The sequence below is a fragment of the Argiope bruennichi genome, chromosome 4, assembly GCF_947563725.1.
Source record: "Argiope bruennichi chromosome 4, qqArgBrue1.1, whole genome shotgun sequence".
NCBI lineage: Eukaryota > Metazoa > Arthropoda > Arachnida > Araneae > Araneidae > Argiope > Argiope bruennichi.
The window spans coordinates 51,832,238-51,854,774 of NC_079154.1; the positions used below are offsets into that span (position 1 = coordinate 51,832,238).

Below are 22,537 nucleotides of genomic sequence, written 5' to 3' on the forward strand. Positions count from 1 at the left end.
TTGATCTTGCCTGTTTAAATTTTTGATATTTCTTTGCTCAAAGCTGTAAGATCAACATAATTAGGCACTCAGGGAAAAAAAAGAAGTGTTATTTGAATAATATCTCAGTTTGTTTGTTTTTAAAGCTATTTGATTCCTCTGACTTTGTAAATCTTTTTTAATCCTTTGTATAATGATCACTTCTTTCTCTTGTTATGCTTTGGTCTGAAGAAGTCTTAAGAGAATCAAATTTGAGTATTTTTGTGTTCTAAATTCTTCATAAAAAAGATTTTTATGAAGTTTTGCTTTGTAAATATTTAAGAGAATTTAATTTGTGTTATTTATTGAATAGTAATATTGTTGAATAAAAAAATATTATACTGAGCCAGATTTATAAATAATTTTGAAGTAAAACTGTAAATTGTAGTTTGTAAAATTAGATGTATAAAGTGTACATTTATATTTTTAAAATTATTTTGTCAAATATTTAATAAAATAAACTGTGTATTTGCTTGGATTGCTGTTTTCACATTGTTCTGCATCCATTCAGAGTGTCCTCCTCTTTGAATTTTTCCTTTAAATCAAAAGACATTTTTTGAAAAGTTATACGAAGGAAATATCCTATTAATTTTTTGTAAAACTATTTGTAATCAGTTTTTGAATTGTGAATTGAAATTCTTTTTTTGCAAAATCAAATACCAGAAAATTTTTAATTTTCATATTATTATAGGTGCACTAAAAAGTGCTGCAAAGCCATCTAAAAACCAAGAAGGTTCCTATAGTGAGTATAAAAAATATAATAAACATAAAAATAGTGAGTATAATTTTTCCTTTGTAATTATATTCTTTACATTTTGTTATTTAAAATAATATAACATATAATTTTTCTTTTATTAACAGACTTATCTTTTCTTTTCTTTAGCTGTGTCCCTTTCCAAGTACTTCTTTGAAACATTCTCTTCAATAAAAAACATTCTCCTCAATAAAACATTTATAAAATATTATTTGCCCTTGAGATGGGTTGTTTTCTTGTTAACAATATCTTGGATCTGATTGTAACAGATTAACTAAAAAGATGCTGTAGTAGAAAATCTTATGCACAGTGAATAAAAAAAAACATATATATATAGTTCATTGCACACTTTAGGTATAAATATATATTAACCTTAAATAAAAAAAATTTAAAGGCCTTTAATTCTAGGAACTAAAACGCTGCACAAATGCTCAAATCAAAACTAGTGATTAAAAATGCATCAAAACAAAGAGTGATCTACTAACAAAAAAAAAAAAATGTTACTGAAACTAAATAATAGAAATAACTTCCCTGTCTTGAATAAAAAATATAATTAATCACTGTAATTAAGTGAGCAAACTTCAGCTCAAAGATTTTTGCTACTATCAAGCATAAAAAATAAATAAGCTAAACATGAAATTGATTCCCATAATTCAATTTTATTTGTATTTAGCTTTATTCACACTTATAAAAACACTGCCTGTTTTAGTTGCTAAATGCTGTTGCTGTTGAGATTTTGCATTAATGGGGATATTTTGAAACTCCATGCAGTGTTTACAGATAGCACTGGGCAGTTATATATATTGATAATAGGCATAATAATGATTGTGTAAAGATCTCAGAAACAGATTCAGAATCTCGATTTTTATGGAAATTTTCTATACTTGAGTTTAGAGAAATAGATGCATAAAGATTTTTAAAGAATGATCAGATAATTTTTAATTGCGTAATTAGATGGCACTATAAATTAATTAAAAGTGAGAAAAATTATATAAAAGTAGATTAATTAAATCTCACTATCCCTTTTCTGGTTGTTTTACATTGAAAATTGAACTTTGAATGAAATTTAATTTTTATGGAAATTACTGGTGATGCAGTACTGTTTCCATCCAGTTTGCTGCAACTTTATAATTGTTGCTTCTGCACTAACTTGATTGAGAATATTCATTGCAGTGTCTTTTAATTTTAATTTTTTTTTCAAAGTAAGAATTGATTAAATAAATGCAAAATAAACTTTTTTTAGGTCTAAAATATAAAATTCGATTTTTTTAAAAAATTTAAGTTAATAGTCCAAACATTAGAATTTGTGATTGCTACTATTTCCTTATTCCTACTGTTTGTTAATTATATTTTATAATTCTTTAGAAAATTAAATACTAATATTATTTTAAAGTCAAGTATTCTTAAATCTTTTCCTTTTTCCACAATGGTTTGCAAAATCCTTTTCTAATTTTAATAATTTTTTTGCAAATCATGTATAATATAATATGTCTTTTTGAAAACGAGGTATTAATTGGTGATTAGTTCAAGACAATTTAATTTTTTTTTTTTTAAATAATCACATATTTTTTAAATTAGAGTTGCTCTACAATTTTTATTTATAATATTGACAAATATGAACGAAAGTAATTTGTAAGATTTTTGTGTGTTTTATTTCAAGAAATAAAATAGTATTAATTATAACATTTATCAATTATTTTACACATAGTGATACTTTAATTATTAGATATTAATATATATTAGATAAGATATTAGTATTGAGCTTATATTTTGTTAAATATTTTGCAGCTGTTTATTTATATTTCATAATTTTAATTGTTTTAAAATTGCATTATACTCTTATATTTCAGGTGAGTCAAAGCAAGTTACTCTTTTGCGCTATAATTTATTGTTATCCCTTATGGAGCATTTGGAAAAGCACATGTATAATGCTTATGAAGGCTGTGCTGCTGCATTACCTTCCCCACCAAAGGTCTGTCTGTTATATAGTTACTACTTATAAATATTTAAAGCTATAAGTGAATTAAAATTGTTTGAAGTAATAAATAAATAAAAGAATGAGCTAAAAAAAAGTTTTTATTTATTTTTATAACTTAAATTTGTGAATTTTCTAATCAAGTAATTGATTTTTTTATGGAAATATTTTATTTTGATTCAAAAAAATTAAAGATATTAATGTCAATTTCAATATGCATTTTACTGAATTATAAATTTGGATGAAGAAATCTTTATTATGTGCATTTTATAATTTCAAATGTACCATTTTTTGTAAATTGGAACACCTTTTATTTATTCCTAATATAATTACCTTAGGGCCATGGGTAAAAAATTTTTTCTATTTACCATTTTTTGTAAATTGGAACACCTTTTATTTATTCCTAATATAATTACCTTAGGGCCATGGGTAAAAAATTTTTTCTATTTAATTGGCCCTACCTATTCCAGATATATACTACAAAATTAGACTTTTCTTTAAAAATCATTTTGGTCCCTAATTTTTAGAATTTTTCTCTCTGGAAATAGTTTAAAGATCTGCTATAAAAACAAATGACCAAGGATGCTTCTAAGCAACAAATGACATTTCTCATTTAAAATGTTTTCTAGTTTCTTTTTTGCAAAATTTAGTTGATTTGAGTATCTTGTTTTATTAAGCAATGCATGTATTGTGTTAACCAGTATCTTATTAATAAGTTTGATTTGTGTATTCTAATTGTTCACATTTAAAGACTGGAATTGTTTTGTGTGTAAATGAATTAAATCTTGAACATTCCAGCTTAATAAAATTCAAATAGGAGAATCATTAGATGCAATTGTTTTCTGACGAATTGTTTTTAAAAAAGAAACTTTATTTATTAATAAGCTTTTACATTTTGGCCTGAACTAAAAGAAACTGATAACATTTTTCATAGTCATCTGGATTTCTAAAATTAATTACTAATTAAACTTGCTATTATTTTTATTACCATTTTTGCTTGAAGGAGTTCTTTTATATAAGTTGATTTTTCAAAGTCTGGAATTTTAATTTATGAGTATTTTATACTTATAGATCAACATTACATTAGTATTTTGTAATTATGTTGATTTTCTTTTGAAATCAATACTCTTTACAATGTAATCCAGATTTTGTCTTGATACTCATTAACCTCTTCGAGACAAACATTGCATATATACTTTTTCTGTGAATTTCCCTCAGGACCGAACACCTCAACTTCCATTTGAGGAGAAAAGCCTCTTACCAGATTATTCATAGACAGTAACAAAACCAGGGAATGAAATACTTTCTATTAGATGGCATTATTTACTCATGTTTCTTTCAAAAGATTGATCCCATACATTTATATTTCCCTTTCTGAGTTTAGATTATGGTATTCCAAATGTCTGTGAATCATTGGGGTTTGAAATATAAACAAAAACACGTTTTAACAGACATATGTCAGGGAGCTTGTAAATCATTTTGAAGAGATTGCTTAAAATTTTTCTTTTTGTTTGAGATGGGATTTTATGGGAAATTTTCTAATTAGAATTTTTTTTTTTTTAAATCCCTGTCAGTTTTATTTGTGCAATCCTTGATGAAAGACACTACTATATTTCCAAGTTGGAAATATACTAATTTGGGATGTATGGATTTTTCCGATAAGACAGTAATAGTGACAAAAATGTAATTTATTGACGCTCATTGAATTGTTCGGAATCTTCAGACCCTGAATTAGGATAATAGAAGAGGTTCCAATTCCATCATATCAATCAAGTATTGGTGTAATATAATATATTTTAATATCAGTCTTACTGGGAAACCAGAACTTAATATAGTTAGTGTTTCTATATCTTTGCAGGCTAAGCTAATTTTTTTTTTTTTTTTTAATTAGGACATGCCTAAAACAATTATTAAATAATCTTATTTATATACAAAAAAGTGTGTGAAGTAGACATGAATGCACCAAGAACATCAACAGGGGTATCTCTAAAATGTTTTAAAGATGTAAAAGTTAGTGAAATATACATATTTTTGGGTCTCATTATCTTTATAAGCATTATAAAAGAAACTATTTCTAAAGATGTATTTTTCAACAAATGCAATATTTAATAGTCCCTTTTTTTAAATCGGCTATGGTGTGCAACCGATTCTTGGACATTTTTGGGTATTTACATTTTGCCTCTTTCTGTAGATAAAATTTTCTGCTTGATAAAATAAACCCAATACATGAAGATTTAAAGAAGAATTTTAAAAATATACTTGACATACTTGAAAAAATATATCTGTTGATAATTCTTTTGGCTGGAAAGGGCAATTAAGTTTCAAGCAATGCATTCCATCAAAGATATCCAGATATAGAATAAAAATATATAAATTATGTGAATCAAAATCTAGCTATACATGTAACATTTGTGCATATACCAGAAAAGACTTCTTTATCGGGAACTGAGCGTATATATGGTGAATTTGTTGTGAAAATTTTGTTCTTAGATTTATTAGGGAAAGGCTATAATTTGTATAGAAATAGATTTTTTTTTATACCTTCAGAGTTAGGATGCATTTAAAATGAAATAAAACAAATGTTTAAAAAACTGCAAAGAAATGCCCCCCCCCTGAAAAAAAATACTTCAGGCCCTTGGAAAAGATAAAATATTTGTAATGCAAAAAAACTAGAATTAATGTTATTAATTTCATTTATTGATATTAATTTTAACTACTTTTTTTCAAAAAAAAAAAAAAAATACTATATCATTGCAGAAAAAAAGGCTGAGAAACTGGTAAGGAAATTTTTAAAACTAGAATGTATACTGGATTATAATTGCAGTGATTCTAAATGCATTCACTATCTATTGTTTTGAAAAACCATTAAAAGATATAAAAATTAATTGAGAACATTAAATAATACATTTTTGGCTTTTTTGATGTTATTTTTAATAGCTATATTCCTTTTAGAAAACAACATTTGCAGGCTAATTTATTTCAAGAATTTAAAATGCACTAAATTCCAGGAAATCACAGATAAAAATTTAGATTTGAAACTAAAATACTTACAAAATCACCAGAACAAATCCATTGAGACTCGGCAGTTGTCATTTTCTAAAATTGTGCACAGTAAGATGCACTATAATGTGATTAAAAAAAAAAAAACTTAAAGAAGATATGTAGTTTGCTTGAAACGAGATAAAGGAACACTGCTTATGAATGTAAATTCTGTATCATTGGTCTCTGCATTGATCCATGTTTTCAGATTTTCCATATGGTTTTGAAGTATTAATTATTATAATATTTCTTCGAAGCATTTTAGAATGTTAAATATAAATATTTATTTTTTTCTTTATTATTATAATTTGCTTCAACCAGTTAGGATTAATTTAGACAGTTTTAAATATTTTTAATTTATAAAATATTTGCATTTTTTTATTATTAAATTTCAAACATTTTAAATAAGAATTGTCTGATTCAAAATGATATATTTAATAACATATTTAAAAATGATTTCATTTCTAGGTAAAGAGTATTTTTATGTATTTTTTTAAAGTTTGTAAGAATGTTTATACTGCTTAGAGAAAATGCTGCACCAGTAGCGATAGTTGTGCTTGCCAAGTCCTGTCCTACGGGAAGCACTTCTTTTCATGGGTTTCCATTTCAAAGAATTTAGGAAATCGCATTTTATGGAGAAATAAGTTTACCTTAAGTTACAGAAATGTTTTGTGTAACTGTAGCATATAGTGTCAATCATTCAACATTTGTGAAATATGCATATTTGAAATTTTTTATTTATCAGTCACAAGAAGCAGAAATTTCGAGTTAAGTTTTAAAAATGTTTGTTCATGATTAATATAATTTTTCATTATACTGTTTCCAGAAAGTGGAATATGTATATTTTTAAAAATATTTTATTAATTATGAACTTTATTTACAATTGATTGTTCAACTGATACAATTGTGGTTGCAATAAAACTATAATTTTTGCATTGTATTTGTACATTGCTTATTAAAGCCTATATGTTTTTTCAGAATGTTCGCACATTTTTTCGCACAAACAAATCCACCTGTCATGAATGGCTAGCTCGTGTACGCTCCACTGCTGTTGTTGTTGCTCTAAATGCTGGTTGTCCTGCAGCAGCTGTCAGGCATGGATTTGAGTTGTTAAAAGAACTAAAAAACAATGGAAATACTATGGTAATGACTTTTTTATTTATATGACTTAATTAAATCTCTTCTTTTGATTATTGAAAGACTATTCATAGCCATAAAAACAAAATAATTTTTTTTAATTGATTTCTCAAATTATTAATAATTCTGTTTTTCTTTTAAAAACAGAATGCTGATATTGAAAGCACTCTCTACGGAATTGTAAAGGCATTGATCCTTTTGCATAGTCCTGAAGCTATTTTAGGCCTGTATATATGGTGTAAAGAAAATTTCAATCGTAAATTTACTTGGATCAAGGCATCTGTTGATTGTGCTGCTGGAAGGTATGTAGTCCAAAGCTATTATGGAAACTTTTTAAAATAGTGAGTTTTCTGTTGTAAGAATCAAAATTTTTTAAATGCAGAAAAATTTGCTATTTTTACTCTTTTTTTAAAAAAATTGGATTTATGTCATAAAAATATGTCTTTAATTTAATTAATTTCTATCATTTCATTTGAATATTAGTATTTGAAAGTAACATTAATTGAAAATAAGTATAAGCAAGCATTTCGTGCTCGTGAAAATAGTATAATTTTTTTTAAAATTTAAAGCAGCATTTTTACGTATTTGAATGATAATTTATCAAATGAAGAAGAAAAACTTGAATTCAATGTTATTTTGATTTTATTTCCATTTTCTAATGTCATTAGCTGATAATTTCTGATACTTCTTTGTATTATATTTGCCAAATTCCTTGTCAGAACCCAGTCATGACAGTTGTAAATGGAGAAGAATGTGGGGCGGGGGGTACACTTGTGCACTTTACAAGAACAAAGAATTTCAACTATTTGATATTTTTAGAAAAAATCTCGGGTGAAATGTATACTGGATTTAATTTGCGGAATGTACATTTAAAAAGTATTTGCATTGATTTCCTAAAAAGGAACATGCTCTCGGATAATTAAACTAAGGAAATCAAAGTAATCACTACATTGTATGAATTACTATTTATCATTTATATATCTATTCCATGACAAGCCAGAATTTGAAAAATTTTATGGAAGAAAGTGAATAATACAGTTAATTTAAGAATGATTATCTAGAAAACGACTGCACATTTCTTCATTAAGTATTCTCGGTCAGTTTAATATATATATATATATATATATATATATATATATATATATATATATATATATATATATATATATATATTCTCTTACCAAAATAAATTGTGTTGATTCCCTTGAAAACCAAATAAAAAGAGGGGAAATGCGATAGGAAAATTATAATAAATGGATTGATAATTCAAAGTGACTCAATTGACTCAAAAAATAAAAGTGAAATATATTGTTTCTTAATTCGAATTTTAATTGTTGAGTTTTCCTTCCTCCCCATTTTTTGTATTTGCATTTTTTTATGTATTTTATTCCATATTTGGTATTTTGTTATATTCTGTTTTAACAATATTTTATAGTTTATTATACATTCTCCTTCTTTATTTTAGGCTTGAAAATGCTGTTAATGAGTATCTCTGTATTCTTCAATCATTATCACATAGCATGAGCCCAGAAAAGAAAGCTAAACCGACTGATGATCTAAATAAAGCTAATGATAAATTAAAAAATAGTATTAATGAACAAGAAGCTCTAGTCACTAAAGTAAATGGAAATGACATTGGCTCAAATAAACATCAGATTGATGTTCACTTGCATTCATTTCTTATTAATCAGGTGTGAAATATTTCTTAGTAAATTTGTTGTTGATTAAAAATAATTCTGTTTTTTTTAATGCTAAATAAGATGGCCCTCTTGAAAATTATTTCTTAACTGAAAAAAATTTAATTTTTCAGGTAATCGATTGTTATGTCAAATTACAAAGCTGGCCAGAAGCTGTGAAATGGTCTGAATTCTTAGAAAATGTAAAATTCCATCAAAATGGCTTAAGTATTCAAGGATCGAGTTCTAGTAACAATTTAGCCTACTTAAGGTATGTGTGAAATAAGTATTGTTCATGAATTGGAAATAAATTAGTTGCTTACTTTGTTATAATTCATTTACTATACTATACTTAAAAAATTTCTCATAGAAAAAACGAAGGAAGGAATTGTAATTTTAATGAAACTATTAAATTATTGATTGAAACAATTGGATTGTCGATAAAATTGTTTTTGATGATGCTTTTTAGATAAGTATTAGTAATAAGAAGGAACAAAGTGCCTTTCTGATTATTGGAAATTCATTCCAAAATAATAGTATATTATGTTACAAATACTAAATGTTTTTTTTTTAATAATATTCATTGCAAGTGTATATGTATGAAGTTGCAAAATAAGTGGCTCAAATTGTCAAAAATCAATAGCTGGTGATTATCACTGATAGAGTAATTTAGAAAGTGTAAGAAAAGGTGCTCTGAAGAGAGCAGGCAACCTGCAAAGCCTACTACTTCTAATATTTGGACTACTTCTAATATTTGTATTGCATTAAACAGCACATGAGATTCCTACTATTCATATGATTGTAATCAGATTCAATTCATTGCATATATTAGATAATTATATAGTATTTTGGTTTTATAATTATGCAACTGAAATGTACATTTATGTGAAAAGATATGTTTGTTTTACATTTTTTAAAGGATTTTATTGGTTGAGAAGTAATTATTATAAAGTATTTCTGTTTTCTTTTTCTGAATTCTTTAAATTGTAGTTTTATGGTGCAGTTTTTTAAATTACCAGCTATAATATTCATATATTTGCATCAAAATTCTTCTTATATATAGACTAGAAAGCGAAAAAGAAATATATTAAAAGGCTATTATTCATTGTTTGCTGACTTTTAAATAAATTTCTTCAACTTCTGAAAAAATAAATTTCTTTAGAATTTTCTCTTCTTAGAATAATTATATTTTTAATATAATCACATAATAAAAGGTAAATTAATCTAATTATAATAATATTGACATTTAAACTATGTTAATTATGATTGCATGATGTATGTGAGAAAGAGGATTTACAATTTGTTTTATTATCTATTATAATTTACTGATGATATTAAATTTGTTTAGATGTTTATCATCTTTTGAAGAAAGTTCGACAGCTTTTTCTAAAAAAGATGCTACGACTCTGGTGAATAATTTAACTAATTCTGAATCTCAAACTAATTCCTTGTGGACAATGGAAGAACAATTTAGTAAAGTTCAAAAAACTATCATGTGTGTGGCCATCAATGCAGAAGCCAAAAGCAGATCTTCAGAATTCTTGTAAGTAATATATATATATATATATAAATGTCCTGCTTTATATTAATCACGAATATCCATTTTCTTTTTGATTAGGTAATACTATATTAAATGTTTTCATTCCTGTGATAATTGTAAAGCAGTGATGGATTAATTTTTCTAAAAATTACTGTGTTGTAATAGAAGTACAGTAATGGGCATATTTAAACAAGCTCTTCTTGAAATGAATGTCTAAATATGATTTAGCAGATATTTATGTTATTGCATTTGTAGTTTTAAAATTAATCAAAAAATCATATTAAAAACAACATATATAATGCTTCATACCAGAAGTAAATGGCAGGTTAATCTCAGATAGAGCAAAAAGTATTAATATTAAGTATATCATAAAAAGAGAACTGACACAGGAGAGGAATTTGAGGAAAAGAATCAAGAGGTGTTCTACTCATGTTAAGATAATGCTTAGTAGTATTCCCTCACCCCTTCTCTGTCTTTAAGGATATGCACTGTCTTGTATTGAAATTCTGTATTGGTTATTTTCAAAACTGCAGTACAAAATACAGACTATGCCAAGTTATTGTAACTCAAAAAAATGTATAAATTTATTTAATTCTCAGTGTTTAAAATGGGGAAGAATTTATTTTAGTTATGTTTCATAAAGTTTCTTTAATCCTTTATGGGGAAAAAAAATGCACACAGTGGCTTCAATTGACTGAAAATATGAATAAGTCAAGATTTATTTTATATCCAGAAGGGAGAGATATAATGCAGAATAATCTTCTGTAGAAACAGAAATGAGAAATTTGTATGATAGTTAATTGCTTTTATTCTTATTAAGAAGAAACCATTTCTGAAAAGTGCAGATTGCAGCATTTTAGATTCAAATTTAATCATTCTTGGGATTGATTGATTATTTTTTGTTTTATGTTATAGTTCTACAATATTTTCAATAACTCAACTGTTTTGTATGAATTTATTCATTTTACTGTTCAATTAATCTTATTTTACTTCTCAGTGTTTATGTTCATCACCATTCATTATTTCATGAAGTACAATTTTTTTTTTCAAGGTCTTGTCTTATGTGTATTAAGTGGCTAGCTTTATGTGTATTAAGTGGGATAAATTACAAAGGGTAAGCAAGGGCAATCTCTAGTTTTAGTAATTTATTGTGAAGTAAAAAGTTAATTACGAGTAAACATAAAAAAAAATAAAAAAATGGGGAAACAATACTGAACACACATAACAGAACACCATTCTCACACTGTTAGATACCTCAACTACACAAAATAGAAACACTTATACTTCTAAATATATATTTGAAGTTCAGATTTATTATTTTCATCTAAGACATGCAAATTTGGATCAATCCATAATTTGAACTCACAAACTCACATATTCAGTATAGCTAGTGAGTATAGATTACAAGGATGACATTCTAAAGCTTCTTTCTATAAAGGTTGAAAAACAAATTTTGATGATACTGATAAAAAAGACTGGGGATTTTAGTGTATTTCCAGTGAATGCTCTCTTGATGTATCTATCTAAATAAAACCCATCTTGATGCATTCATCTAAAATGATGCTCCCCCCCCCTCCCCGATGTTACCATCCTAAATAACTGGTAATATTCTAATGTTGAAAGAGGTCACAGATTTCTATTGTTAATTTTGTAAAAATATATTTAATTTTTTTGTAATGACAATTCGCAACATTACTTTTGTTTTTTCAAACCAATTATTTGTAATTCTTGTTATCATGTTCATAAATGGTTTTGGAAAGTTCCTTTCAAATGTTTCTCATATTCTGAGCATTCATTATATGATAATTTCTCTTGTACTTGTTGTTTGTTTTTTTATCTGTCAGTGCTTCAAAACTTAAAGTAATTCCTAATGTAATTACTATGAATGCATTTTTACATGCCCCTGTTATCTTACGAATCTAATAACTAGATTTGTTGGTACAAAATGAAGAAATTTATGGTTTGCTTTGTAAAAATTTTAGTACTCTTAATTTTGAGATTAAAAAACTGACAATTTTTATAATAAGAGTTATAAATTTAACTTTAAAAAATAAGACTATTGCTGTTGAATAACTATATTTACATTTTGAATTAAGTAAAAGAGACTGAAAATAAATCTTATTTATTATTATCATCCAAACAATATTCGATCTCTCTCCTTCCAACATTAGATGACATTCAAATTTCTGCAATTTAGGTTTGATTAATAAATATAAGAGGAAAGAAAGATTAATGTTGCTTTTGGTGAAAGAATTAATCTTTACACTTTCCTACTCTATTTCTGACCTACTATGTTTAGTATTCTATTAAACTAATAATAATATGATTTCAGTAAGTTATCAAAAAGGGCTGAACTGGCTTTTTCATTTCTAGTGATCTATTTCAAAAGTGTTATTTATTAAGTTTTCAAATATTACATCAATAAAATGTTCTTCAGATTATAAAGACTCAATAATATGTTTCTAAAAACAATCTATCCATTTTTTAAAATTTTTTTTTTGCCAATTATTAAGTTGATTGTAACTTTTCCCACTGCCTGCACAGTTTGATTTTTATTATTATTATTATTATTGTATCTATGATTACTTTCTTTTTTCTATTCAAACACATTTTTTAAAAGAATAAATGGCAATTTTATTTTGATTCTTTACTATTTTACCCATTTACTTGTCAGTTTTAATTCTATCATTTGTCATTATTATTTTGTTTGAAAGAAAAGCTAAACAGTTAATTGATAACTAATGGCTGTTTTTATTTTTTTTCTCTGTGTACTTGTTTTTTAGTTTTTCTATAATAAATGCTATATTTCCAAATTTATAAAAATTCAAAGGATAATTTTCATGCGTTGAAATATTGAATGGATGTTATTATGCATATAGTAATTAATAATTCTTTTTCTTTTTGTAACAGAAGAGATATGTCAGAGCAAATAAATGAAGCCAAGGGGGATGTTTTGAAATTAATGAAGATTCCTACATTAAATTGGCCTCCACAAATTGATGCTAGTCAAGCAAGTTTATTTCTCTCTGCATCAACATTTCAATTTAATAAGGTAAATGATGTTTTCATTAATGTATTTATGCATTGCTTCCAAAACATGTTATATATATAAAGATGTTTTGTGGGATTTTTTTCAGATATGATTTATTTTATTATTCTATTCTAGTTTAGAATTCCCATAAAAATACTTTGTGAAATTTGAAAATAATATTTTAATTAAAATAAGTCTTTGTTTTTTTCTCAGTATTTTTAAAAAAAATTCTTATTTATTTAAAGTTTTAATCACATTAAGAAATATTTGTTTTTAATTTTGGTGAATTCATTTATGTATTAAAAAATAATTTTTGCCAACATTTTATAGAATGTATTTGATTTTCAAACTTGGCAACTATGAAGCATTTTTGAAAAGAAAAGTAAAGATACAGTGCTGCATACCCATTTAAATTTTTTTAAATTCTATTAATGTCCATTATAAATTTTTTACTTTACGTGTCTTATTTTTCGACATAGTTGCCGTTGTTGTCAAAGCATTTGTTAGGCTTTTGTAGAAACTTTTCTTTTCACAGTCATGAAATTTTGCCACCTGTTGTCAGAACCACATTTCATTTTCAGATTTGATTTCATCATCATCTTGAAAGTTTTGTCCTGCAAAATGTCTTTTCAGGTGCAAGATCTCACAATATGCATTAGCATTAATTATGTTACTAGAAGATATGAAGTCAACTCAAGAATGCTTTATCTATCCTAGAAAACCAAAACCATGATGTTTTTTAATCGAAATTGAAAATTTTAATTTTTTGGATCTTAGGGAATTTATATGGTGCCATTGCATTGATTGTTGTTTGAATTTGGGTATGTGGTAATAAACCCATGTCTCATCTCCAGTAGTAACGTGGTTAAGAAACTCTTCATCTGCTTCTCCATAGTGTACGACAGTCAAATACATAGTCTTATCCTTTTCTTTTTTGTGTTCTTCTATTAACATTTTTGGAAACCAGCATGCACACAATTTCCAGTATTCTAAGGTAACATTCACAGCTTCATAAAGAGTTTATCATAGGCACTTCTGATGATGATTCAAATGATTATGATTTTATTCAAATTTTTTAATGTGAGATGACTATTTGCTTGAATTGCTTTCTCTACTTTTTGAAGCAAGGCATCAGTGATCACAGATGGCCTACCTGTTCTCCTCATGAAAATCAATCTTACCTACAGAGGAAGCATGGCACCATTTCATTACATTTTATCAATTCATAATGTTTCTATAGACCGAAAGAATATTATGTATATTCACTGGACACTCTTCTTTTGAAGAAAATATGTTACAGAACACATTTCACATATAGTAGGATTCTGAATTGACAGAGACGTTTTGAAAACATTCTATTTAAATAAGATTCGCCGCAAAAATAATTAATGATCTCAAGTGAAAAACGAAACATTCAAAGTTCTTGTTGCCAGTCGGCTCATAAACTTTCCCTTTGCAAATCAGTGAAGTATCTTTACTTTCCAACAATGTCTCATATTTATCCTGTTCAAAAATCTGTTCTTTAACTTTGGTTTTAAACGTTATATTTTTACTTTTATGTTGTATTTTTACTTTTAACAACGATTGAAATTTCTGCAAATTAACAAAAAATTTACTGCACAAACTAAATTAATTCTTATAGCAGATTAATACAGATAATCAGATTTCAAAACATTTGAGTTTGTAAATTTTGCTTCAACATGTTAAAAATCCAAAAACACTGAACTTAATCTTTATTCAGTATTATTATTGCTGTAGAAAATTAAATTTATAAGTGAATTTGTAGTTTATAAATTCATTGTGAAGGACTGATTTACAATAGTTCTTTTATTTATTGGTATTTATCCTCATAATAGACATTCCATTGACTTGCAGATTATTTTTATAGTATTATTTTATACAGATAATAATAAAATGAAAGAAGGTTGTGATATTTACAAAAAATTTCTTCTCTTATTTTTCTTAATATTACTTCATTTCCTTCTGATCTAATATTTTTACCTTACTGTATATGTTAGATGATTTCAAATTGGATGAAATACTTAAGGGAATTTTTGTAATTAGTAGTGTTTGATTTTCTGATATAAATTCTGATTTCTTTCAAAATCATAAAATGAAAAGTGTTTTCCTGTCATTTGGTTGGCTGGTGGTTAAGGCATTGTTTTCCATATATAGTGTGTCAAAGTGTATTGTTGAATGACTTATTTATTATTGAGACTTAAAAGAAAAATTGTTTAGATGGATGAACTAGAAGAATATGCTGATAAGATATTAAAATGACTCATATAGATGAATTGCTTTGAAGCAGTTTTGAAATTCAAACAACAACTGCAACCCTTAAATTTAGATTTGATATACATAAATAAATAAACCTAAAATTAAATCTAATGAAACTAACCTATTATGAAAATATTTTTGATAAAAAAGTGAAATTTATGAGGAAGAGACATCACATTTAGAGTGTGCTAATGATGCTACATTTAAAAGGCAATAAAATTCTTCAAATTAAGAACATTAAATAAACCTTAAGATTGTAGTGCATCAATAAATAGATTAAATTGGGAAATTATAGAAAAAAAATGAATCCACTCTGAATACTTCATTAGGTGTCACCTTTAAACAATTCAAACCAGGAATTTTTCCTTCGATAGGCCTGACTTTCATGCAAAAATTGATTGCAGAAATTGAGCAGAAAATCCCACAAAATCGAGGCTGTGGAAGACTAGAATTTGTATACATACACAGTACAAAAACAATAAAATCAACCTTAAGAAAGTTATATAGCAAAATTACAGATTACATCCATGGATGCCCCAAGCGCACAGAGCTATCCACAGTGTCCCTTGTTAAAGTGCGTGACAGACCCATGCACTTAGAAAAATTCTTTTGTAAATTTTGGTATGTTTTTATTTGTTTAGTACCTAAAAGAAAACCCATCTTTTAACCTCAAAAACTTAAAATCCTCAATTTAAAAAAAATAATAATAAAACGATAGCAAATGTTTTAATGTATTAACCTTTTGCTTATGGGTGGTACAACTACAGTACCAGTGACGAGTTAGGATTTCCTACTCCTGAGTAAATTTTCCAACAATACTTTAATCCCCCTTAATATCATTTCCCTATTGTGCTTTCCTACCTCATACGGTCGGGAGATTTTCAACAGCAGAAGTTTAAAATTAGTGTTGACGCTAGTAGGTTTTCAGAGTCACGTTTTGGTGACTTACAGTCTTAAAATGTATAAAATTACTAAAGCTTAATTTCATTTATGAATTTTACTAGATAGAATCAAATTGCTTTTTTAACCCGTTTCATGATTTTGTGACTTCACTTTTCCCTTCCTAATACTATAGTGTTAGGAAGGAAAAAGAGGATTATAATCCTTATTAACAAAAACTCACTTATATCGAAAATTCACGCAGGTTGAAATCTTTTGATGCCTTCAAAATATTAAAATCTTGAAATTACCTTTTTTTTTTTTCCCCTCTTCTCCACATACAAAATAAAACTTGATTTTTTATTCTATTTTAATTAACACTTTGCAATTTTCAAAATTATTTTATTATTTCTTTGCAGATTAGCTCAGCTTTATTACGTGAAAATGTCAAATTTGATCCATCTGATTGCTATAGTTCTGTATTAGGATTTTTGTTAAACTGGGAAAACATCTGGCTACGAATGAATCAGTCATCTCCATCAGGAAAGCTGCAAGGTAAAGACTGTTAATTTTAATTTGATTCTAATTTATACTTAACATTTCCTACGTATTTATTTGTGTATATATCTCCTGTGTTCAGATGAATCTATGATGGCCATGAAATCAGGCACATTGGTTGAAATAGTGACTGAATGCAGCTAAAATTTAATGAGAAAAGTTTTATTTAATATTTTGTAATAATTGATGGGTTTTTTTTTCTTTTTGTTGATTACAGCAAACATTTATATTTTGTAACTATTGTTCAATGTCACAGAAGGAAAACCATTCATCTGTAAATTACTCTTATCAGCTTATTATATTAATAATAATATAATATATAATAACCCAACATATAAACATCTGTTGGGTTATATTAATAACCCAACAGATTTGTTTATTATAAATTTCATAATTCAGTCCATGATTTTAGAATATCATATATTTTTGTGTATAAATCATATATAAGTAGAGAATGTGTTTCTCTAGAAATTTATTGAAATTTTAAAATTTGTACACTTGTACATGTAATTAAAGCACATAAAAGTTTTTAATGTAACTTTAAAACTTAGCCATGAGAATGAAAACATTTCCTATCAAGTACAAATAGATGGGGTATTTTCCAGTTAATTCACTATTAAAGAAAATGCAAACAATGATACTCTTTTCTGAATCTAGCTCATCTCCCTGCATTCATTTGCTGTCTTGTATCTTTTTTTTTTTTTTTTTTGAAAGATAAGCAAAAAGAGAAATTCTTGTACAGGCGAATTTCAAACTACAGATGTGATTATTACATTTGAAGAAAATTCTAACAGCATAGCTGCTTGATACTTTTCTGTAAATCTATCAATTTATGTAATAAATTGGCTATAGTTATTTTTAAAGAACTTAAGTGATATAAATTACTAAAGTAAAAAATGTTATATTTGGCAATATTTAATTACTTATCTTTTGTGCTTGCGTAGTGTACAATAAAAAGTGTAGCCACATTTTTTTCTTTTTAAGTTATCAAATCCATCTATAACCCCTTCCCTAAGTTAAGAGAGAAAAAGAAAAAGTTTCAAAATTCCCAGATTTTTTATCAAATTATACTATAGTTTCTTCTCTCTCTAAGTGCGCCGAATTAAAATATGTGATGTTAAATTTTGTTTGATTGGTGTAGGTATTTGCTTTTTATATGTAGGAGCATATTAATTTTGCATTATTCAATGAATTTCTTTATCTGATGAGATTTGTATTTTTATTTATATTGGAAACATTTGTAGATGTTTATCAGACATTTATTTATTGGGTGTAGCAGTGATTTGTAATGCATGCAAAATTTTATTATTTCTACAGGTAGTTTCTTTGATCTCCTTATGGTTACTGCTAGACTTGCAAGAAAGCAACAGAATTTCAACATGTGTCATAAACTGATATTTAAGGCTTTAAACCATTTGTGCAAACATTCTCCCAATTATGAATCAAGAGAATTGAATTTTCCAAATAACTACGATATATGCAATTTGGATTCTTTGAAAAGCATGATGGCGAAAACTGCAAATTGGAATCTTAGTGAAAAACTTATCAAAATCCAGAGGGAAAGTGCAAAATTGCTTCATTGGTAAGTTAGAATTTTGTTTTGAATTATTTGCAGTATATATGGATTTTTGTAATTCTCTAAAATTCCTGTTCTTTTTGCAGTGCTGGAGAATATGAAAGCTCTTGTGATTTGCTTCTAAAAAGTATTTGCGTACTTTCTTGCCACTTGATGCAATTAAAATGTTCAAATATTTCAGAAGAACCAATTGATCAACTATCTGAGTTGAACTCTAGGTAAGCAATTAATTAATGAGAAATACATTTATATGAAACTCACAAAGATATGTTTGTACTATATTATTTTTAGAATTCACTGTTTTTCTGCTACAGAAAAGAAAAATTTCCATATTTTTAAAAACTATTTTCTCTAATGGCATTGCAAAGACAACCATTATTTTTTAATTGTTAAATTTGCTTTGGATTGAATGCAAAAAGTTTTGTGGTAACTTTCTTCTGAATGATTTTTATTTTAAAGAATTATAGAAAAGAGAAAACAATTTGCCTAAATGCTGTGGAATTTAAAAAAAAAAACCTTGGCACTTTACGAAAAAAGTAGATGTTTAAACGGGATTTTTATGAACCAGAAGCAAAAATGATAAATTTCATTCAATATATTCTTCTCTTAATCATGCCTTACAAGATTAGATATATATTTATAAGACCAATGTTTTAATCCATAAATATTCAACTTAATTTTAAAGATTATATTCCATTTAATTTCTTGAAAATTATATTAAAGAGGTTGAAGGTAACTGTAAATTCTGAATGAATTAAATTCTAAAATTTAAAAAAAATTAAAGAAAAATTGGAAAGTCTAAAATTTTAAAAAATATATATTAAAATATGGCAAAATAATCAAAAATTAATAAATATATAAATAAATAATATTTTCAAATTCTATGCAGTACCTTTAAAATTAAGCAAAATATTGATAATAATATCTGCAACATTTTCATGTGATGAAACTTTGACTCTCAAATCTGCATAATGGATTATATATGGCATTTGAGAAATTTAATAATGACTATTGACGAAGCAAAGAAGATCTGTCGGGATGCATTCAGTTTAGGTAAAATTTTGTTAGAAAGTTAAAATATAATTATTCCTATAAATAGGACTGTGCTGAATGAGCCAATAGTTGAAAGTCTGTGTGAAATAAGGCTTGAAAGAAGAGAATGTTTCATTGAATATCTTCATTTTACATAGTGTGTAATCTCAGAGTGAAATGCATGAATTGACAAATTTAGCCTATGTTGGATTTTTTAATTTCTATTGTATAAATTTTTCAATAATCTTGAAAATGCATACTCTTAAATGCTTAATTATTCATTATTTATATAACTCTGTTTTTTGAATTATTTTGAATATCATGTACCAATTTTGAGATGTATAATATTTTGCTATTATTATATATATGTTATATATATGAGATCTTGTTTAAAAACTATTAAATGATATTTCTAATATGTATGAATTCTTTACGTATTAAAAATTTTGATTCAGATATTTTAATGCTATGTGAGGTGTGCTCTTTGAGGGAATCCAAATGTTTGTTTTCTTGTAACAAAGTTTTCTTTCGTTTTCAATCTTTCAAAAGTGAAATTAAGTATCAGATGTGCATTTTAGAAATGTTTAAAATTCACTAAGAATAAAAGTTCACGTGATTATTATTATTTAAAAAAAGTATTGAAATTTTCTGATTGATACATATTGAAAAAAGCTTTTAATTAGTGACATGGTATTCATTTTTAATTTTAATACTCAAAATTCTGATTAAGTTATTCTTATATTCTCTGTTTACTTTTTAAATACATTGTTTTTAATGACTATAATTAGTTAAATGCTTCATTGATTTACTACTGGCAGTTTTATTTAAAATGTGTATGAAATTGTGATATAATCACTTGACAAGAAATGTTTTGTTAGATTAATTTCATTAAACATAATATAATAAAAATTATAAAAGTTTCAAAATTTAAACAATTTGTAAAACTTCTGTATCAAGATTATTATAGCACATTTTGTGAATGTTGATTTTGCTTAGTTTCAAATTTTTGTTGCAGGTCTATGCTGAATCTTGTCAAATACATTCATCATGATACTAGACTGAATTCTCAAGACAATTCTGAATTGTGTGCATTTAAAGAAACAGCATGGTACTCATTATTGAAAAACACAATAAAGGACTTAAAACCACTTAATTCAGCCAGCCTGTGCAAACACTTTGAAAAGGGTAAGTGAAATATATAATAAGAAATAGTTTTGAATCCTTACCTTCTTATTTAAAATCTTGTTTAACCTAGAATTTAAATATGATCTATCTGATATTTCCAAAAATAAATAAATATCAAGAGCATTTGTTCAAGAACACCTGTTTCATAGATATTCCATCTTTAAATTTAGTACACCTTTGGTAACAAGATAATTTATGCTGTATTTTTCCTATACAGAAATTTGTATTCTTATTCAATATTATATTTTCATTAGGTGGCATGTTGACTTTTTTTTATATTCTTATCTATTCTTGGCTATTATATTGCTACTCTAAAATAGGCTTTCATTTATTAATTTTTTTTTTGCAAAAATACAGAGTTTTCACAGAGGACAGAAATAGAAATATATTAACTTTGTATCTACTGTAAGAGGATTAAAAAATTCCTTTATAACTTTATAATAAGATGATAAATGTAATTACCAATGGTGTAATTTTTAAAATATTTTTCAAATAAAGTTAAAGTTTTTATTGTGTTCAAAATAATGATTTAAAGGGGTTTTTTAATTATTGAGCTAGTTTATTATTTTTTTCACTTTATTCGGTTGTTAAAACTTTTCTGTAATATTTTATTTTTAATTACATTTTATTGCATATATTTAATAGAATTTAGGTATAGATAGCTTATGTGGAAATTTGTTTAAGCACTAACACAATGGTGTAAATATTTTTAATTTCTTCTATCCATGTAAAAACATGTTGCAGCTAATTTTTAATAGCAGATTTTGAAAGTCTTATTGGAATCCATGAAATTTTCACAAATATTGAATACAAATAATAAAATAACTGTCTCTTAAATATAATTTATTTGATATTGTAATGCTTTGTTTAATACTTTTTTTATGAATCAAACTCTGTTATAAAAAAAATTATACATTTTCTGTTAGGTTTACCCCATGAAAAAGTCGTGAATGAACCCGATTATCTTGTGGGTCAACTTTTGGAATTAAGTGTTTACCAGTGTCCAAATCTTGCTAAATCATGGTGCAATTTTGCTTCTTGGTGTTATGGTCATGGAAGAAAAGTGGTTAACACTGCTTGGTAAATATTAATATGTGCAGCATTTTAATTTGTTTTAAATGTATTTAATATTTTCATTAGAAAATCGCAACTTTTTAATAATTAAATAATTAGTCATTGAAAATGTGAGAATTACCTTTCTTGTTAATTTTTGTAGCAATGGGTCTTTACATATTCTTCCTGAGGAAAAAGAAAGGATTTTATCATTAATACCAAATGTAAGTTGCATTGCATTTTCTTTTCGGTCTAAGATGAATTAAAAATCTTTCTTCCTAACTTTAATGAGGGGGAAAAAAATCATATTCAGATTTTTGTATTGAAACATTTTTGTTTAGTGTCATGCATTTATGAGAGACAAAACTAACATATATTTCAATATTATTCAGGTCCATAAGGAAGATTTTGATGCATTATTGGGCATTATCACTAGTCTACATAATGCTTCTGGTAGTGAATGGGATAACCAAGAAATGGTAAAATTTTGTTATTTCCAGAATTATTGCACATATTATATCTGCTTAATTTTCCAAGATTGAATCAATATTATTTATTTATATTAATTCTATGGATCACTTTTTGTAGGATTACACAGAAAGTGGTGTAGAAGAAATTAGATGGCAGCTAATGGCTCACTGTCCCTTCCTTTTGAAATTAGAAAATCAAGAAACAATTATTGAAAGTATTATAGATGTGTGGAAAGGTCTTGTGAGTCGGGCTTATTCATATTATCGAATTGCTGCTGTGTCTTACTTGCAGTATCTAAAATTAAATGGGAAGGTAATAGCATTTTATTGTTGCTAC

General features: G+C 25.9%; 1 protein-coding gene across 2 annotated transcripts in view; it reads left to right on the forward strand.

Annotated features, from left to right (window-relative positions):
• Positions 1 to 22,537, forward strand: part of LOC129966951 (serine/threonine-protein kinase SMG1-like) — an 81,211-nt gene that overhangs the window by 21,308 nt on the left and 37,366 nt on the right. For both annotated transcript variants that reach the window (XM_056081570.1, XM_056081571.1), the window contains 16 exons: positions 710 to 760; positions 2,623 to 2,744; positions 6,765 to 6,929; positions 7,071 to 7,225; positions 8,389 to 8,614; positions 8,734 to 8,870; positions 9,948 to 10,142; positions 13,050 to 13,191; positions 16,746 to 16,881; positions 18,202 to 18,466; positions 18,547 to 18,678; positions 20,508 to 20,677; positions 21,604 to 21,757; positions 21,894 to 21,954; positions 22,123 to 22,209; positions 22,319 to 22,513. In XM_056081570.1, the coding sequence (XP_055937545.1) occupies positions 710 to 760; positions 2,623 to 2,744; positions 6,765 to 6,929; positions 7,071 to 7,225; positions 8,389 to 8,614; positions 8,734 to 8,870; positions 9,948 to 10,142; positions 13,050 to 13,191; positions 16,746 to 16,881; positions 18,202 to 18,466; positions 18,547 to 18,678; positions 20,508 to 20,677; positions 21,604 to 21,757; positions 21,894 to 21,954; positions 22,123 to 22,209; positions 22,319 to 22,513 (2,393 nt within the window). The remainder of the gene's footprint in view (positions 1 to 709; positions 761 to 2,622; positions 2,745 to 6,764; positions 6,930 to 7,070; positions 7,226 to 8,388; positions 8,615 to 8,733; positions 8,871 to 9,947; positions 10,143 to 13,049; positions 13,192 to 16,745; positions 16,882 to 18,201; positions 18,467 to 18,546; positions 18,679 to 20,507; positions 20,678 to 21,603; positions 21,758 to 21,893; positions 21,955 to 22,122; positions 22,210 to 22,318; positions 22,514 to 22,537) is intronic.